We start from the raw sequence: 18,689 nt of genomic DNA on the forward strand, positions 1-18,689 counted from the left end.
CACAAGTATTCTAGTTGGAGTATGAAACAGGGTCTACCACAGTTATTTAATGTCTAACCTATTTCATCATCTATTAGCATAGAATTTTTTGTATATTTTTGTATATTTTTCTTTTATTATGAGACAGCTCTCGCAGCTCCTCAGTTTATAATTTAATCTGCCATTCATTTTTAAACATTTGTGTTCAACAAAATGTCTGATACTACTGCCACTCCTCAACAAATAGATAATAATGATTCAGAAAATCCATTGTATAGCACTATTGGAAAAAGAAAATGACTGATCTGACTTCACTTCACAGAACTATTAATTCTACACAGACACTTTGAATGCATTCATACCCAATGATCTCATCACAAAAATAAAGGACACTTACATCATCTGCCAAAGTGGCTACATTATGAAGAATGGGTGTCGGGCTCTGTCTCTCATACTGTTGCAGCTTTTCATGGATCTGGAAAGTAATCACAGAATGTTTAATATAATTTATCCAGCAAGGAGGAAATAGGGCAATATAATCTTACTGAACAAAAACAGAAGTTGCTGAAACAAAAAAAAATTATGGAAACCTAAAGAAGTCAGACACATCATGGCAATTCATCATAAATTTCACCAGTGGAAATAAAAGTTCAGCATTTATATATACATATCACCTGGAAAAAATGTAAAGAATGTAGTACAATCACAAATGAATTTCACAAGTTGCAGAATACTGAAAAGTACTTCCATCCAAAATTACTTTGGGACCATTTGAAATCACCTCAAGTGTTGACTACATACTTTTAATCATTGGAAATTACCAACTTTTATTTTTCATGCCCTGTACTTGTTGAAAAGTAATAAATTTAACCTGCTCTTTCTTTCTGCTTCTTAGTTCTATACTGAAGTTCTACTTACAGAAAATGCAGTTTTAAAGTCCATTAAATGTATGCATTTGAATCATCATGAAAATCCATAGAATGAACAGAGCTGAAACTTGTGTTTCTAAAGATTTTTGGCAACGTAGCTGTCGCTCCATTACAGTGGATGACATCTGTAGTAATATTTTGAAACCATCTGGTTCATTGCTTTGGAATTTATTGCCTAATGGGAGCCCAAGAATTTTTGTCTTTGCTACTGCTGACTAAAAAAAGTACACCGCCAATACAGTAAATAATGGCCGTACAAGCAAAGCAACATTTGCACATTTGTACAGAAGATAATACCTAATAAAAATGAAGATACCTGTATCAAAACCCCACAGGCACATTAAGTTTAGATAAAATATTTTGAATTAACTTTATCTTGTGTTTGTTGCATTTTGCGCAAATTAAAGCATATCTGGCAATTCATTAGGAACAGCTGATCCGAGCTAGACCAGATCTCAAGTGTTTCTACCATTATAGTATCCCCCTATACCATCACTGAACATTGGCTCTTGTTTCATCTCAAGCTGTGAACCATCTGGAGCTAAATCTCTCTTCTGGCATGTCTCCTCTTTTCAGCTGCTGGATTGAACTACTACTTACTGCTGTTGATCTCCATCAAAAATAAATCAGGTACTCCCTACAGAGAATCTGGGAATTTTGTTGACGCACACAAATGATACAATTAACATGGAAAGCTTGAAAATCTCAGCTATATTTTGGGCTATTTTTCAGGAAAGAAAACTTTGCTTGAGGTCACATAATTGAAATGTTGAACGCAACAAAGTGAGTTAGTCATTCTGGTGTATTATTCACTCAGGGTCTCAAATGCCAGGAAGCTGGAGTGAAAAATTCTAAAGCAGGACATGAAAAGGCAAGCAAATTTAAGTGAAAAGCCAAGAGTTTGATGAAAGATGATGTCTATTATCTTAATTGATGGTGATTACAGACATTTAATCACTCTGAATTGATAGTTTTCCTGATTTTGATGTAAAGTTACTGCTGTATTCCCAAATACTTGCTTTTAGAAATTATATTTGCTTCACATAAACATTTGGCTTGGAATTATTGATCTTACTCTTGCAGAGCGTAAACCTAAATTTCACCCAATATTTCTTCTTTTATTAACAAAAAATGATGTTTGGAAGAAAACATGTAAGTGTAAAAGTATTTTAATATCATAACATGTCAAACTAATTGAGCTGTAATACCGAGGAATGTTCTCGCAAAGACTGGAATCACATCAACTGTCTGGTTTCTTAAGCCGATCCAACAATTAATCCTGGAAAAAGGTTCTGCCACCAAATCTGCTCATTCCAATTGCACTTCTTTTCTTGAACAGATTCCATTTGAGTTCACAACTTCTTGAATCATGAAATTCTTGCTTCTTAATGGCCACTTGATAGCTGCCCATTATTTTCTTGATAAACTTGGATGAGTCATTTACAACACTATGTCTAGCACAGATCAAAAATAGCAAATAATGGTAATCCTTCCAAGTTGCCCTTTGCAAATATTTTTGAGGTTCTTCATTGAATCTGATCACGTTCTTGCACAGGCAGGGAACTGAACTGTAGCCAACATCACACCAGCCACAATCTTAGTAAATGTGGCACAAACTCGAGGGGAGCAATGGGCATTCCCATGGTCTTAAAAATTCTCTGCACACTTGCACTCACTCAATCATACCCTTCATACAGACACAAGCAGTTTGAATTTGATCATGAACAAACATCTCTGACACTTAGTCACTTTCCTTCCTAACCTTTGTGGTGCCAAAACCCAATTATGCTCACCATCTACTCAAGTTCACTTTATGGCCCAGAATATCAGATCGCTGTGAAAAACCCTAACAGTGCGTGCTGTCATTTTTCCTTTGGATATGATCTCTTTAGCTTTTGTAGAAATAAATGAGTTTTAAATTGCTTAATTAAAGCATTATCACTAGATTATTAATCCAATGACACAGGTAACTTTCAGGAGCCCTGGGTTCAAATCCCACCATGGCAGATGGTGAAGTTTGAATTCAATAAAAATCTAGAATTAAGAGTCTAATGATGACCATGAAAACATTGCTGATTTTCAGCAAAAGCCCATCTGCTTCACTAATATCTTTCAGGGAAAGAAGCTGCTATCTGTACCTGATCTGACCTACATGTGACTTAAGACCCACAGATTGTGGTCGACTCTTAACTACCCTTTAGGCAATTAGGTCTGGGCAATAAATGCTGGCTCAGCCAGAGACACCCATATCCCATGAATGAATATCAAAAATGCAGTGAAAATCTTTGCATGACATCTTGCCTAAAAAAATTGGAAAGAGTGCAGAAAGGATTTACAAGGATGTTACCGGGACTGCAGGGTTTGAGTTATAAGGAGAAGCTGGATAGGCTGGGGCTTTTTTCACTGGAGGATAGGAAGTCGAGGAGTGACCTTAAAGAGGTTTATAATATCATGAGGGACATGGATAAGATGAATAGCCAAGGTTTTTATTTTCACTAGGGTAGGGAAGTACAAAACTAAAGGTCATAATTTTAAGGTGACAGGAGCAAGATATAAAAGGGACCAGAAGTGCAACTTCTACACAAAGAATACAGCAGTAACTTTAGATCAAAATCAGGAAAACTATCAATTCAGAGTGATTAAATGCCTGCAATCACCATCAATTAAGATAATCGACATCATCTTTCATCAAACTCTTGGCTTTTCACTTAAATTCGCTTGCCTTTTCATGTATGGAATGAACTGCCAGAGGAAAAGGTAGCAGCAAGTATAATTACAACACTTACAAGACATTTGGACAGGTACATGAATAGGAAAGATTCAGAGGCACATGCGCTAAGTACAGACATGCGATGTGTTTTATATTGGGAAATCTGGTCAATATGAACAAGTTGGACCCAAGGATCTTTTTCTGTGCTGTAAGACTCTATGAGTCTGTGCTCGCTTCCTGCCATTGAATTAACTTCTGAAGTTGTGGTCATTCATTGCTTCGTCTGCTTCAGGCTACACAGTGGACCAAATGCATTCCCCACCAATGAAATCAATGTGGCAAGTATATCTGACTGCTGACACTTTTTAAAATTCACTCATGAGATGTAGGTGTCTTTAGCTAGGCCAGCATTTATTACCAATCCCTAATTACCTAGTGGGTAGTTAACAATCAACCACCTGTCTGTGGGTTTGGAGTCGCATATCAAGAATAGCGGTATACACATTTACATCAAGGAATGTTGTTAAATGTCTCCAATATGATTAATTATGAGATACTTTTAAGGGAATTAAATATTATTTAAGATCACAATCAAAAAGAAAGTGAAAAAAAAAGGGATATGCTGGAGATCAGAGTTGATAGTGTGGCACTGGAAAAGCACAGCAGGTCAGGCAGCACCCAAAGAGCAGGAGAATCAATGTTTCGGGCATAAGCCCTTCATTAGGAAGAGCCTCATTCCTGAAGAAGGGCTTATGCCCGAAATGTTGATTCTCCTGCTCCTAGGATGTTGCCTGACCTGCTTTTCCAGCACCACACTCTTGACTAAAACCACAATATTTCAATTTAGGCCTCAACTGCCCTGTTAAAGCGATATTCTTTACTTTGCAATCTGCAAATCTTTTTTTAAAAAATCATTGATTATTCACAATTTTCTCTTCTCAGTTGGTTGCCTGAGTGTTCTTGAAATCTAATTGGCTATTTGAACAGCTTGGTGATATGAATGCAGCTTAATCTTGGATACCTTCATGAAACTATGCTACAGTCAACTGTACTTCTTAAGAATTAAAGTTCTCACCATAAACGATCACTCAACACAGATTTATTTAAGATCTATAGAGCAGAACTGTCAGAGGAATACAACTGTGCATCCTTTTCACGGCACCCAGCTGCTATATTTTGAAATTTAAAGATGTGAATAGCCACTTTGAAGCTGCTGTCAAACCATAACTAGAACCACACAAGTACATTAGATAAGTTATGGTACTACAGGGGATAGGGTGCAAGCCAAGAAGGGTGCCCAGTTAGTAGGGTAGCAGGATACCAGCTCAGGCGAATACCAGGTGGAAAGGAGATTGGGTGCCAAGGACAGGAGGCCAGAGGGTGCCAGCTGGGTGGGAGGTAAGGTGCCTAGTTGATATGGTGTCTGGTGGGGAGATGGTAAGGTCCAGGGATAAGATCCAGTTAAGTGGGGTTAGGATGTCACATACATAGAATGCCAGCTGGATACAATACCATAAATATCTGACTGGGCCAAACAGCAGGGTGTCAAAGGTGGGTCTGACCTTGAGGTGGAGGTTTGAGTCAGGTCAGGCAAGTGGTGAGGTGTTAACGGGTCTGGGAAAACGTAAGGGAAGTAAGGAGTCTGTTAAATAGTTACTCAGGAGTTTGACTATTTATATAATAGTCTAAACGTGTGTTGTCTTGACTTTAAATCTAAATTGTCCCCCAGCATTTTCTTGATCAACTACAATACTGTACTTAATTTAACTGAGAGCATTCAAAATCTCTAATTTAAAAGAACACTTTTAGAGAGTTCCAGGCATAATCGAATAGCCCAGTTCAAAATGCGTTCTCCTGGGTTATTCCTGGATGGGGATTCTGCAGGGTTGTACCAAGTTGGCATAATGACTGGGCAGCAGAAAGCCTTTACCGAAGTTGAGGCCAGGATGCAGGAAGTAGATTTTTCAATGATTCATACTTTATGGAGTTCACAGGTCGGTAAGGTAATGTGAAACACTATGTTTTGGCGAGTATGCGACTGAGATGGGGTGTGTTCAGATGTCTAAGTAGGATCTTTTGACAGTGGTCAAAATAGAGTGTTTGAAATTAAACGTTTGGTCAAGAACCAGTAGAAACATAAGTAATAAAAACGATGTGGAATAAGTGGTTAGGATTTGGAATCCACTTAAAAATTTTTTTTCAAATGCCTTCATTGCCTCACCCTTGCCTACCTCTGCCATCTCCTCCAGCTATACAACTATCCATCTTATTCTGGTCTTTGAGTGCCCCTGCTGTTAAATGCTTCACCCTGGGTGACTAGGTCTAACTTCCAAGCTCTGACATACCTTATCTATGCCTCTCTACCTTGGTGGGCGGCACGGTGGCACAGTGGTTAGCACTGCTGCCTCACAGCGCCTGAGACCCGGGTTCAATTCCCGACTCAGGTGACTGACTGTGTGGAGTTTGCACGTTCTCCCCGTGTCTGCGTGGGTTTCCTCCGGGTGCTCCGGTTTCCTCCCACTGTCCAAAGATGTGCGGGTAAGGTGAATTGGCCATGCTAAATTGCCCGTAGTGTTAGGTAAGGGGTAAATGTAGGGGTATGGGTGGGTTGCGCTTCGGCGGGTTGGTGTGGACTTGTTGGGCCGAAGGGCCTGTTTCCACACTGTAAGTCTAATCTAATCTTTCTCATTTCCATTTCTCCTTTCAAGCATTTCACCAAATTTCACCATCTGACCTAAAATGCCCTCTAGTGGTGCAGTTCTATTTTTACTGACAAAGCTCCAGTGAGCTCCAGCATTAAAGACACTACCATAAATATAGTTTCCTGTTGCTACAGAGATTGAGTTGATTCAACAGTGATTTTAAAAGAATGCTTAAAGTAAGAAATGTAGCAGTGTCTGGCAAATTGGGATAAACTGGACTGATCTGGAGAGCTGAAGTAAACTCAACAGACAGAATGGCCACATTCTTTTTTGAATTATTTTATGAGTTTATGATTTTTAACCTGTGATGGTAAAAGGCAGAAAACAAAACAACTAAGGAAAAGGTATAGAGACAAAAAGAGGCTGGTGGGGTGGAAAGTGAGGATGAGGGGGACCTATTTTTATTATGTTTTGGTGCAGGGCGGTTGTTTAGAGCATTGGAGTGGGGAATGGAGAAGGTGCATTGGAAGGCTGTCTAAATGAGGTGGGTAGTTTGTTGGAAATAGGTGGACATCTGGGATGTTCAGAAATGGAACGTCTCCTTGTCACAGCAGATATGATGGAAACAGAGGAATTGGGAAAATGGGATGGAGGTTTAGCAGGATAGGTGATGGAATGAGATGTGGTCCAGGTAGCTATGGGAATCCGTGTGTTTATAGCAAATGTTGATCCATAAACTGTTACCAGAAATGGAAACAGAGGTCAAGGAAGGGGAGGGAGGTGTCTGATATAGACCAAATTATTTTGAGGGCAAAGTGGAAATTGCTGGCAAAGTTGATGAACTGCTCCTGTTCAATGTAGGTGCAGAATGCAGCACTGAAGCAGTCATTGATGTAATGGCAGAAGAGTTGGGGAACAGTACCACTGTACATACTTGAGAGGGTCTGTTCAACAAAACCGACAAAGAGGCAGGTGTCGCTAGGGCCCATGCAAATCCCCATGACCATCCCCTGGATTTGGAGCAAGTGCAAAGAGTTGAAGGACAAGTTATTGAGAGTGAGGACTAATTCGGTGAGGCGGAGGATATTAATTGGGGTGGGGGGGGGAATACTGGATGGGACTGTTGGAGAGGAAAAAGCCGAGAGCCTGCAAGATATGTATAAGGGCCGCACGTCCATGGATATGATGTAGATCATTTTTGACAGAGTCTAAAATCCACATTCCAGTGAAAATCACACACATACAAAGAACGGAAAATGTAATTTTTCACAACTTAAGCAAACTATGTTCAGCAGAATGCCAGAAAGAAAATTAACTGATGCCTGTGAATAAATATCAATTTGCAAAGTATTTTGAGACTCAGGGAACTGAGATGGCTGGACTCAAAATAGCACTTAATAAAAAATGGCTGCTGGATAAACACATCAACATTCCTGCTAGTTAAGAAAAAAGAACTTTGCCAAATAAAAAGAATTGGAAATCTATTCAATATTTTCAGCAAGAAAGCCAACACATTATCTTAATCTGGAAAATACCTGGCGGTTAGAAAATGTATTCCAAAGTAACAATGTCAGCAATTTCTACTATTTTAATATGTACCTGCCAAAATTTAGAAACTTTTTCAATTTCATGCGCCATGGTTTTTGCTTATAGTTGTTCTGTTCAAGTGCCAGAAATAAACCAATAAATGTTTGTTTTCAGAAAAAATCTACATGGTAAAATAGAACATTGTAACAAACTGTACAGTAACATTACAAAATGTGAGGATTTCTTGAATAAAAAGATCTTTACAGGTCTTTCTTGTCTTCAAATGGGATGCTTCTAGTGTCACATCCTTAAGCAACATCATGAGTTGGAAGAGGGAGCAAATGACATAGATTATGCAATATCTAACACAGGAAAGCCGCCACAAATCCTAAAAGGATTTTTTATTGACTATACTGAAAGGAAATTAATTTAGTCCAAACAGAGGGAGTCCAGTCAGTGCATCACGTCAAAATGAATCACAGTCCAGAAGAATTCTTAAATAGTTTCTCACTGGAAAATATTGTTTGAAAGATTAAAAACAAGTCACAATTAAATAATATCTGAAAAGTAAAAACAGAATATTTTTCAAAACATTACCAGATATTTTATCTCAAGGATATCTCAAAAATAACAAAAATGTATATCCTCCGAACCAACAGCAAGAGATAAGACTGCTCGAGCAGTAAACAATTTGGATGAATTTATTCTCACTCAGAAAAATCTAGTTTCTTTAGACAACTCACAATTCCCATTTCAATTATATAGCACCACGTACTGCTGAATACACAACTCAATTCCCTGTGCAGAGCCTTTTACTACACATGAAGTTCTGTAATTTTGAGGATTTCAAGAGCAAATGGCTTTGCAGGACTACAGTCTCAATTTTACTGGATTACCCTTGTGAAGGCTCAACACAAAGTGCTGATTGGGAGTGGCAGCAAGGCAGTAAATTTTGCAATGTTACTTTTACAACGTTCTAGGATTGTACCCTTCTGTCGGAAGCTGTGAAAATCAGCATCCATAAATCCAGTCAACCTCTGGTGTATATGATATCAAACCTCTGTTAGGTGGAGATATTCAGATACTACCAAGCCCAGATAACATCTCCAATTATAGATTTGAGTGTGGGTTGGTAAGATCATAAGGCAGCAGGAGTAATCAATTAGATCCTCAAGTCTGCTCCACCATTCACATTACAATCATGGCAGATTTCGGTGTTTTCTTAAACACCACTTTCCAGTCTCTCCCCAAATAACCCTTCACATTTCCAAAGGACATCTTCACATATTTTCAAATATTTATAACAAGTTGTCTGGTAATAATGTCAACTTCAATTATGACATGGCAGAATGTTTTGTTTGCTCCTGCCCTGGGAGTTTGCTCCTGCTCAAAGTTTAGCATGCATTTCAGCCACTAGTAATCTACTCATGCAGTAAGCTGTTTAGACCTGTGCAAACAGCAAAAGTTCACAACATCGAGCTGGAAAATTTCAAGCAAGACATCCTGTAGTTAACGTAAACCTTTGAATCAGACAGATATAAATCAACTGTCTTTGTAATTACAAAAGGGAGTCAAAGCTGAACACCTGTGTGAAGCATAAGTAATTTCAAACTCCCATAGAAATCAGATCCATCTAATAAAATTCCTAAATTCAATTCCATAAGCAATATGAAAGTGACAGGCAACAGTGGTTGGGAAAATGAACTTTTCCATTGAGTACATATATGAGGTGTGAGAAAGGCAAGACACAAGACTGATCAGTAAAATTCAAACAGTCAAACACATATATTGTTGTCGCTAAGAAAGTTGATGAAAATGCCTGTCAAAACTCAAGGTTCAACAATGACATTGGAGACAATTTTGAAATCAAGATTCCGACCATATATATTACCTTATCAAATCTTATTGTACGCATCAATTATGAACCAAACCAGAATATAAACAGCATTTGAAATCAATTCACAATATTTCCAGCACCACAGTTTTTGAAAGCTGTTCTACTTAAATGAAAAAACCTGAATATGAGCTGCTATCATGTTAAACCTCTGCCGCACATGCCTGTACAGCCTTTTCAAATAAGGGAAGTTCCTCCAGGAAGCAACCTCACAAGCAACTGATCGGATCTAAGCTCTGCAGTCTTGCTACTTAATAATGAATGGTGGTGGACAATTAATCATCCATTTATAAGCCCAAAATATCTCAATCTTCAATGATGGGTGAACTCAGAACATCAATGCAAAAGATAACCCAGCAGGGCAAAATGGATGATTCAGCTTGGCCTCCTCCTGACATGCAGATACCAGTTTTCAGCCAATCATATGATCTAATATCAAGAAACAGCTGAAAGCACAGATTACAAAAAGGGTATGGATCCTGACAATATTCCAGTAGTATTGAAGACTTATTGAAGACAGAACTTGCCACACCCAGTGCCAAATGGTTCCAGGAGTTATAACATTGTCATCTACCCTACATTGTGGGAATTGCCCGGGTTTGACTGACCCACAATAAGACAAATCCAATTTGTGTAATTACTACCCCCCAGCAGTTTATTCTTGATCATGAAAGTAATGGATTTGATCAGCAAGGCTATCTAGAGGGGTCTCTGATGGTGCACTGGTAGTGTCCCTACCTCTGGGCCAAGAGGCCAGGATTCAAGTGTTACGTGTTCCAGGGATGTTTAATAACATATCTGAACAGATTGATTAGTGGAATAAAATCAAGAGGCACTAATACAACACTCACCAATGTCTGCTTTGGGTTTCACCAGAGACATGTGGCTTCTAACCTCTTGAACGTTTTGGCCCAATTAATGTCAAAACAGACGAATTCAAGTTGAGGCAGGAGTGATGCACCTAACATCAAGGCAGCCAGGAATCTGAGCAAACCTGAAGTCATCAGGTGTAAAGAAGACTATTCACTCTTTGGAGACTTACTTAGCACAAAGGAAGATGGTTGTGGTTGCTGTAGGTCAATCACTTCTGTCTCAGAACTTTGTTGCAGGAACTCTTCAGGGTAGTGCCCTAGTCCAAACATCTCAGTTGCTTCATGAATGAATTGCCCTCCAAGCAAAGGTCAGAAGTGGGGACACCTCATTCTCTCTGGACTCCATCTCCACAGATTAGCTCTCACTCCTCTTCACCACAACCCCTCACTACATCCCACTTCTGCATACATATTGCCTTTTCCTCACTACTACCAGTTCTGAAGTAGGGGGCCACTGGATCTGATACATTAACTCTGCTTTCCCTTCACAGATGTTGTGAGACTTGCTGACTTCTCCAGCAATTTCTGTTTTTATTTCAAAAGTGGGGATGTTTGTTGCAGATTGCAATACTCAGCAGCATCATGACTCGTCAGATACTGAAGCAATGTCGAGAGTGTGGTGCTGGAAAAGCACAGATCAGGCAGCATCCAAGCAGCAGGAGAACTGACATTTCAGGCAAGAGCCCTTCATCAGGAATGAGGCCTGTGAGCCAAGGGGGTGGGGAGATAAGTAGAAGTGGGGTAGGGCTGGGGAGGAAGGGAGAGGGAGGAGAAGGTAGCTGAGAGTGTGATAGGTAGATGGAGTGGGGGTAATGGTGATAGGTTGGCGAGGAGAGTGGAATGGATAGGTGGGAAGGAAGATGGACAGGTAAGACAGTTCATAAGGGCGGTGTCGAGTGCTGAAGCAGTCCTTGTCATTCTTGCTTGGGTTAATAGTTAACATTTGTGACCCACTAACGCTGGTTATGATCACTCCCAAAAAGAGAAAGGATCTAAACAGTACCGCTGGCATTATCATCACTATAGCACGCTGGGTACATCTAAGTGACTTGGACTACAGCATTTCATGAAGGGAGCATTTTCTGACTACAAATACAAGCAATGTTCACATCTGAGACATTCATATTATCAATAGCCATTGGTGCGGTACTGAAAGACTGTAAAGTGGCTAATGTGTTGCCATTGTTTAAGAAAGGTACAAAGGAAAAGCCAAGGAACTATAGACCAGTCAGCCCTACAACAGTTGTGGATATATTGTTGGAGGGGATTCTGATGAACAGGATTTAGATGCATTTGGAAGGCAAAAATCAGTTGGGGATAGTCAACATAGTTCATGCGTGGGAAATTGTCTCTCACAAACTTGATTAAGTCTGATGACTGATGAGGGCAGAGTGATCTATATGGACTTCAGTAAAGCACTCAACAAGATTCTGCATGGTAGACCGATTATTCCAGCACCACTCTAAATTTGATTAGCAAGATTAGATCACCTGGAATCCAGGGAGAGTTAGCCAATTGGATTCAAAATTGGCTTAGAGGTAGGAGACAGAAGGTGGTGGGAGAGGAAAGTTTTTTGGTCTGGAGGCCAGTGACCAGCACCGTGTCAAAAAGATTGGTGCTGGATCCATTGCTCTTCAAGATTTATATAGATCATTTGGTGATGAATATAGGAGGCATGATTAGTAAGTTTGCAGATGGGCGGAGGATTTTCAGATGGTGTTTAATTTACATAAGTGTGAAGTATTTCATTTTGGTAAGGCAAACCAGCGCAGGACTTATACATGTAATGGTTGGGCCCTTGGAATGTTGCCAAACAAAGACGCCTTGAAGTGCAGGAGCACTATTGCTTGAAAGTCGAGTCACAGGTATGTAGGGTGGTAAAGGCATGCGTACCTTCACTGGTCAGTGCATCAAGTAAAGGAGTTGGGATTTTATGGTGCAACAGTACAGCACATTGGTGAGGTAATGCTTAGAATACTGCAGTCAATTCAAGTCTCCCTGTTATAGGAAAGCTGTTGTGAAACTTGAAAGGGTTCAGAAAAGATTTAAAAGGATGTTGCCAGGAATGGAGCGTTTGAGTTAAAAGGAGAGACTGAAAAAGCTGTGACTCTTTCCCTGGAGTTTTGGAGGTTGAGAGGTGACTCTATAGAAAATTATAAAATCATGGCAGGCATAGATAGGATGAATAGCCAGAGTCTTTATCCAAGAATAGGAGAGTCTAAAACTAGAGGGCATAGGTTGACAAGGGTAAGATTTAAAGGCACCGGAGGAACAACGGTTTCATGCAGAGGGTGATTATGTACAGAACAAGCTGTCAAGAGGTGGTGGAAGTGGGTACAAGTACAACATTTAAAGGGCACCTGGATGGGTATATGATTAGGAAGGATTTAGATGGATATGGGCCAAATACTAGCAAATGAGACTACATCAGTTTAGGATATCTGGTTAGCATAGTCAAGTTGGACCAAAGGGTCTGTTTCCATGCTGATTAAATCTAATGAATCTCACTCAATCAAAAGGTCTCTTAAAAAGCACAAGTGTTCACTGGCACCATGCTATGGAAGCAAGTGGATAAAAGTAGTCAATCGTTTAACTAAACATATGGTAAAGTGGCTTATAACAGATTATACAGCAATATTGTATTTCTGCACAAAAATGAAACTTGATCAAGGAAGCATACTTTTCAACATTCTGCTAGACAGATTATTTTGACCCGTGTATATTTCCCATCTGTGTTTGTTGAAGAGTATCTAGTTTCACATGTAGACGAGATGATTATTAATAATGAGGTGTTCAGGATCCACAATAGACAAGTCTGAAGGTAAAATTAACAAATGTATTTGTGTCATTTGTGAGATTACAAATATAGTGTAGTTACAATGTGTTTATTTTAACTTTCGAGGTGGAAGACTTCAGGATTTGGAATATGGAATTTCTTAGCAATCAACTGAAAAAGTCTTCAAAAACATAGTACCTCATCAAAATATCTTCCACAATGTTCACTTGATGAAATCAGTTAGCTGAAAATATCCAGTGTTCCATAAAGCTCAGTAATGGACAACAGAATACAATAGAGTTAAGCAGAGGGATTTGATCTTTCTTTGAATACAAAATCAGATGCACACTATATGTGCTTTTTACAAGGCCACAAGGATCATGTGAAATGGTATTGTCGCCTCATTATTACAAATCGGAGTGCAATAACTTGCACATATAAAGCATCTTTAACAAAGTGAACTTGTTCCAAGACACTTCACTGGGGCATTACATAACACTTAACATTGAGCCACATAACATTGTAGAAAGATCCAAACGTGGAAAATTTGAAGGATTATTTATAGCAGGATGACGTGCGAAACAGCATCTAAATTAGGAGGCAACATCAGGTTAGGAACAGGAATAGGATAAGTGTGTCCCACTATTCAATGAGATCATGTCCAGTCTGTGATCGAAAGCCACATACCTATCGTTTGTCCTACATTCGCTAATAAATATGGTGATTGATAGATTGCTATTAACCAATGTAATTTAATAATTGGCCTGGCATCAACTGCTTGGAAGAGATCTGCAAATTTCCATTACCTTTTGCTTGTACAAGTTTCTGACCTGAAAGTTTTGATTATTTTTTTAAGCAGCATCCCTAGTCCACCTCCACAGAAACAGAAAACCTGTTTATTGTAAACATTTTTTAACCATTTATCAAATCACCCTTGAACCTGCTAAATTCCAAGTAATACAACACGAGTTTGAGATTTCACTTTTTAGTTTACCCCTTGGAGTGTGAGTACCTTTCTAATAAATCTGTGCTGTACTCCTCCAAGGGGTAGCTTCCAAAGATGGACGAGGTGGAACTGAAGACAGTATCCTGGGTATGATCTAACCAGGACTTTATAAAGCTGCAGCAAAACTTATAGGCCTCAAGATAAAAGGCATGTGACTTCAGATTACTTTCTGGACACTGTTCAAAGCAAGATTCGACACAAGCCTCAGAGATATTATGGCAATGAGACTAACAATGAGACTTTTCAACAGAAGGCATTGTTTAATCAGGAGTTAATATAGATCAATCAGCATAGGCTTAATGAGTAAACAAGACTTGCTCTGAGACCTTGAGTTGAGGCAGAGTAGAATTTTGGAGGTTGGCCAGGTTTGCACAGTCAAGGGTTTCAAAAGTAGGTGAGTTGAAGCAGTGGTGGAATCAAACATCAAATGAAGCTAAAATCAATGGACTTAGTGAATGCATGCATGTAATTGGGAAATGCATCTCAATATCAATTACGACATCCAGGCTGAAAAAATTCGAGCTCAGCTGGTTACCAAAGACAGGGACAGAGTTGGTGGTAATGAACTTGAGGGTCTTCAGTCTTCTGAATATTTACTTGGATAAAGTTTCTGCTCATGCAGCAGTTGAAGGTATGGATGTGTGCCAAAGAGTGGCTTTTGGAGCAGGCCAGAGGTAACTGTAAAGGTAGTAGAAGAAAAGTAATATGAACTCTTTCTTACTTCATTGTTCTTTCATGGGTGAACACTTAGATAGACTATTGTGTTATGAAGAGTACTGTATTTGAAAGTGTCCAAGAAGGATTGGGTTTTTGATCTAAACTCGGAGCTGAAAATCCTGTCTTAAACTTAAATTCGTTAACATTAGCTAATTGAGTCTTTGTATGCACCTTCTGGCCTTGATAACTCTACATCCTTATTACACCTAAGGGTGTTGTCCCTTGGGCAGTTTGTTCTTTTAAACACCAGAGGTTAAATTTTTGTTCGACAGAGTCTAGGATTATCATTTTCTGGTCAGAGATTAATTCTCACACCACTAACTCCAACCTTATTGATTACTTCTTCCCAGCATACATACACCCAACAAAGGTTTTATCAAATAACTTCTAATTAACATATTATCTGTACTCGAACAGACAGTAACATCATTTTTCTCATAACATTCCATCACTAGCAATAAACAAACTCTCGAAAGTTTAATTATTTGTATCTATGCTATTGCAGCTATTTACATCAAACCAACTGTTCATAACAATGCTGAAAGTTCCCCTCCAAGCTACTCACCATCCTGACTTGGAAATATACCATCGTCCCTTCACTGTTGTTGGGTCAGGATCCTGGAATTCTTATCTTAATAGCACTGGGAGTGATATACACCCCAAAAACAGTAGTCATTAAGAAGACAGCTCACCTTCACCTTCTCCATTTTGCTTAGATATAAATACTAAATTGTAGCCTAGCCAGTAATGTTTACATCCACGAATGAATTAATAGAGAGATGTGTAGACAAATGGAAAGTCAAGCACTGTTTTATGCAATATTATTTATTTCCAGTTGTTTGTGTAGTGCAAAACTTGAATATTGCAGAAAAATACATTTTGGCAAAGCTTTTCATCTTGCACTAGTCATAGCTAATCACAAGCACATTGTATCAAGTGGAAAACAACTAACAGACTGAATTGATTATTCTTGAAAATTCTCCTGACGAATTCAAGACAAAAAGCTCAAGTTTTATTTTGTCAATACACAAATTGTTTATTTATATATTTATCCAACTATGGCTGTTTGTTCAAGCTGACCAATATTACCTAAGAATAGTTACTACACCATCATGAGAACCATTTCACATTAGATACCTCAGTCAAACATAATCTTTCCACTGGCTTTGCTTCTATGGTAACGAGACTGTAACTCCATTCCAAATACCAAACAATTATAGTTGCTTCTCAACTCCAATTAAGAGAGGAAGGAGAGAAGGAGAGTTCAGTCGCACCTAGCTGGATAACCATGGTCATCTCCAAGATGGCACTGGAGCGTGGTGACTCTTGTGAACTCTCCTAAGCAGATCACCCCTCACAATTGTTCTGATCATTCTACTCTTTTAAATCTCAATTGTAATTCTGGCAGAATTATTAATAATGCGCTTTTCCCACTACTTACAACTCTGGTGATCGTATGACTTCCAGAAACAATCAATGGTCTGACTGGATCTGACCCAACGAAGACCAGCACCTTCTAGAGCACCTGACTGTGGGCACGGCTCGACTGCTGATGCAGGAACCGCGACCATTACAATGAAGTAACTAGCCACTTACCGGCTTCTCAAAGGTGGTTCCATGGAGCAGACCCAACACCCTACCTGACTGTGTGGAGAATAAGGCACCCAGAGTTCTGAAGGCCATGATCAGGACCCCATCAGATGCACTCACATACACTCCAGAATGGCACACCATCCACTCTGACTCCCAGGACAATCAGGAGCAGCCACTTACTCAGGAAATGTGGGAGGTGCACTGGCTTACAGGTGAGATCCCTACCCCAACCCAGTATACTCTTGGCAATTGTTCAAGCACTTGAAAACAAGCTGGATGAAATTCAAGCTAGACTCACCTACCAGAGGGAATTAAGAAATTGCTGTGTACTCTGTTTTAGAGAGACATGGCTCACTCCTGTTTCAGCTGACTGCGTGTTATAATCGATCACCTGATGAAGGAGTGGCGCTCCGAAAGCTAGTGTGCTTCCAATTAAACCTGTTGGATTATCACCTGGTGTTGTGAGATTTTTAACTTTACAATCTGAGGGTTTCTTCAAACACCAGATGGTTCGCACTACATCCTCAGACAAGGAATAGGGCAGAGAGATCTGCCTTCCAATCAATGTTGGTGCCCAGACATGACAACCCTCGCAAGTTACTGCTCCCTGAACCTAGGATATCTAACGGTGAAGTGCCGTCCCTACTACCTGCCATGGGAGTTTACTTATGTTATCCTGACAGCAGTTTACATCCAAGCCCCATGGAAAGGAACAGTGCACTCGATGAAATATGCACCACTGTAAATAGACTTGAGGCAGAATACCCCGAGGCCTTGTTCATCGTAGCTGGTGACTTCAACCAGGCCAACCTCGAAAGTGTGCTACCAAGACACCACCCAACACAGCTCCTGTCCCACACCAGAGACCTAAATATCCTGGATCACTGCTACACAAAAACACCGATTGCTCCATTCCTCTCCTGCATTTTGGATGATCAGATCACAACGCTGTACTCCTCCCAATTTACAAGCAAAACTTGAAGTGTGAGGATCTGGTACAGCAAGTTGTACAGTGCTAACCTGAGATAACAGACTAGCTACAACGTGACTGCTTGGTCTCGATGGACTGGTCCATATTCAAGAACTCAGAGGCCAACCCAAATGAGCATGCCATTACCATCACAGACTTCATCAGTAACGATGCAGAGGACTGCATGCCAAACAAGTTAATCCAAGTGTTTTTCAACCAGAAAATCCACTCCCTACTGAAGTCCAGATCTCAGGCATTCAAGTTGAGTGACCCTGACCTATACAGGAAACCTAGGCACAATCTTTGCAAAGCCATCAGGGGTGCCAACAGACTATAGAGTCCCAGAATAACCACTCAAATACACGTTGATTGGGGCAAGGCTTACACGATAATCAGCTACCAAGTGAAATGAAGTAGAATCGCTGACAACAAAGCATCCCTCCTCAATTAGCTCAATGCATTCTATGCTTGTTTTGAATAAAGTCAGTGAAAGGTTGTCACCTGCCCTGACAGACTCAGGTGCACCTGTACCCACAGTCACACCTACAGACAACTGATTGACCTTCTTGAGGGGATTCCACTGAGAGCCACTGGCCAGGATGGAATCCCTGGTTGTGCACTCAGATCCCGCACGAACCAGCTGGCGGGAGTATGTGCAGACATTTTTAATCTCTCCTTACTACAATGTAAGGCTCCTGCTTGCTTCAAGAAAACCACAATTATTCCGGTGTCAAAGAAAAACTTGGCAATGTGCCTTACTATCACCCAGTGGCTTTGACATTCATCATTATGAAGTGCTCTGAGAGGTTAGTAATGGCACTTATCAACTCCAGGCTCCCAAACCCATGCCCTGCTCCACCACAATTGGCCTATCGTCACATCAGATTCACAACAGACGCCATCTCCCTGGTCCTACACTCATCCCTGGAACATCAGGATAACAAGGATACCTACATCAGACTCCTATTTATTGACTTCAGCTCCACCTTCAACATCATAATTCCAACAAAAACCATTTCCCAAACTCCAAGACCGAAGACTTTGCTCCCCCCTCTACAACTGGATCCTTGACTT

At 39.9% G+C, this 18,689-nt stretch overlaps 1 protein-coding gene across 4 annotated transcripts in view; it reads right to left on the bottom strand.

Moving 5' to 3' along the window:
• mpp7a (MAGUK p55 scaffold protein 7a) overlaps positions 1-18,689 on the bottom strand; it is a 419,376-nt gene that overhangs the window by 194,181 nt on the left and 206,506 nt on the right. For all 4 annotated transcript variants that reach the window (XM_060825040.1, XM_060825039.1, XM_060825038.1 and 1 more), the window contains one exon: positions 377-454. Coding sequence is in view for 3 of the 4 variants with exons in the window: in XM_060825039.1 (XP_060681022.1) it covers positions 377-454 (78 nt within the window). In the remaining variant the exon portion in view is untranslated. The remainder of the gene's footprint in view (positions 1-376; positions 455-18,689) is intronic.

This window comes from Hemiscyllium ocellatum, chromosome 5 (genome assembly GCF_020745735.1).
Source record: "Hemiscyllium ocellatum isolate sHemOce1 chromosome 5, sHemOce1.pat.X.cur, whole genome shotgun sequence".
Lineage (NCBI taxonomy): Eukaryota > Metazoa > Chordata > Chondrichthyes > Orectolobiformes > Hemiscylliidae > Hemiscyllium > Hemiscyllium ocellatum.